This window comes from Sphaeroforma arctica (assembly GCF_001186125.1).
Source record: "Sphaeroforma arctica JP610 unplaced genomic scaffold supercont1.371, whole genome shotgun sequence".
NCBI classification, from domain to species: domain Eukaryota; class Ichthyosporea; order Ichthyophonida; genus Sphaeroforma; species Sphaeroforma arctica.
The window spans coordinates 18362-20617 of NW_014040187.1; the positions used below are offsets into that span (position 1 = coordinate 18362).

The following is a 2256-nucleotide window of genomic DNA, read 5'->3' on the forward strand; positions in this document are numbered from 1 at the left end:
CATTACATTATACCGTCTTCAAGTAAACTTCCTTATATTATACCCTCTTCAAGTAAACTTCATTATAATATACCCTCTTCAAGTAAACTTCATTATATTATACCCTCTTCAAGTAAACTTCATTATATTATACCTTCTTCATGTAAACTTCATTATATTATACCCTCTTCAAGTAAACTTCATTATATTATACCCTCTTCATGTAAACTTCATTGTATTTATTATACCCCCTTCAAGTACTCTTTCTCCTATTCCATCTAAAAAAAACAATATTCTTTTTTAATAAAAAAAAAATTTGTCTTATATCTGTTCAAATTAATAATATTCTATCGTCTACATGTTAGCTTTATTTTTATCTTTGTAAGTATATTTTATTGTACCCTTACCCTCTTCAGGTATAATATCTTCTATCCTGTCCAAAAACAAAAACAACTCTCTCTTCTTCAAAGTAAGTTTTATTGTATCATCTTCAACTATGAAATATTCTACCCTCTACAAGCAAGATTCATTTTAACCTCTTCGGGTATGTTTTGTTCTAAAATTTTATTCTATTTCTTCGACTAAAAATTATTCTACACTCTACAAGTACGCTTCATTCTAACCTGTTCAAGTATATTTCGATATACCTTCTACAAGTAAACTTTGCTATACCCTCTCTAGGTACGCTTTCTTTTATCCTATCCAAGTATAGTTCATTCCTTTCTTTGACACCAAATTTATTTTCTTTAGTTAAGCATTAATATTCCACCCTCTTCAGATACGCTTTATTCAACTCTCTTCAAGTAAGCCTCATATCACTATTTCCATGTAAGTTTGGAATTTGCAAGTATCTCAGTCAAATGTACATTTAGTGACTTTTCTGGGTGCCTTATATACATTTTCGGTATTCCATTTTGAACAATTTATTTATTAGTTTCATTATACTTCCAAGTTATCTTTATTCTACCCTCGTTAATAAAATTTCATTGTATCTTCTCCAAAAAAAAAATCCCTATTCCAGTAAACTTTATTCTATCTTCTTAAAAGTACATTTTATTCCACTTTCTGTCATTAAATTCTATTCTACCCCCTTAAAGTAAAACCCTAAAACATTTATTCTACCTTTTTCTAGTAAGCCTTATTCTATCTTGTAAGTACATGTTATTCTATCTTTAATAAAGTTTTATTGTACCTTCTTCAAGCAGGTTTTATTCTACCTTGTTCAAGCAAGCTTTATTCCATCTTCTTGAAGTACATTTTATTATACCTTCTTCAATTAAATTAATTCTACCATCTTTAAGTAGGCTTTATTCCATCCTCTTCAAAAAAACTTAAATATATTCTCGTCACGCAAACTTCATTCTACAGTCTCCAAGTACGCTATATTTTACCGTCTCCAAGTAAGTTTTAATTTATCCAAGCAAGTTCCATTCTACCCTCATTTGTGTAGTGGTAATCAGCAGGTATGCCATCACCCGAAAGGCATGTTAATAGTTGAGTACTATAATTGTAATGCTGTATTAAAGTAATAATAATACTAAGAATTATATTACTACTACTAGTCAGCAATAAGGCCATGCATGCTATTTTTATACGGTGATAAGACTATGCGAGTAACAATACAAATATTAGTCGAATAATATTTTATTAGTGCTATCGATAACAATAATCCTAAAAATACTAGTACTATAATAACATTATATTAAAAATTCGATTACTACTACTATTAGACCATTAATAAGACCGCTCATACTATTTTGAATCGTACTGGTACTATATATACCACCAATAGTAATAATACAATTATTACTCAAGAAATACTCTTCGCAATACTACCGTTCTATGCGCCAAAGCTAACAGCAGGAGTACAGCGATCGACACCACCATATCTGTACTTGAACCCTGAGTTCAATACACCTCAGTCCACTTCATACTCGTTTACAAGCTCATCTGCGTAGTGTTTGTTTGGGCCGATTTCGTTTCTATTTGTCTTCCCCACATTACTGGAGGGGTACAACCACAACCGTCACCCAGCCAACATCCGATTCAGAGGTACAGCCATGTCGGCGAACTTAAGTTGTGCATAGGACTTGTGTGAAGTAACCCTCGCTTCTTATTGCTATGTTGCCATGCGAGCGTTGTTCAGATTCTGGCTATCATGTTCTGTATTCGATACATATGATTGCGACATTTCCTCCCCCTAGTCGATACGGTTGCGCTGAGATCAAGAACCAATACACACACACACATATATATATATATATATACATGTATATA

The 2256-nt window shown here is 31.9% G+C and overlaps 1 protein-coding gene across 1 annotated transcript in view; it reads right to left on the reverse strand.

Annotated features, from left to right (window-relative positions):
- Positions 1-2065: 2065 nt before the first annotated feature.
- The window catches only part of SARC_05681 (hypothetical protein), a 10175-nt gene continuing 9984 nt past the window's right edge, over positions 2066-2256 (reverse strand). Inside the window, exon 8 of the mRNA XM_014300448.1 lies at positions 2066-2179. Within this exon, the coding sequence (XP_014155923.1) occupies positions 2099-2179 (81 nt within the window). The 3' untranslated portion in view covers positions 2066-2098. The remainder of the gene's footprint in view (positions 2180-2256) is intronic.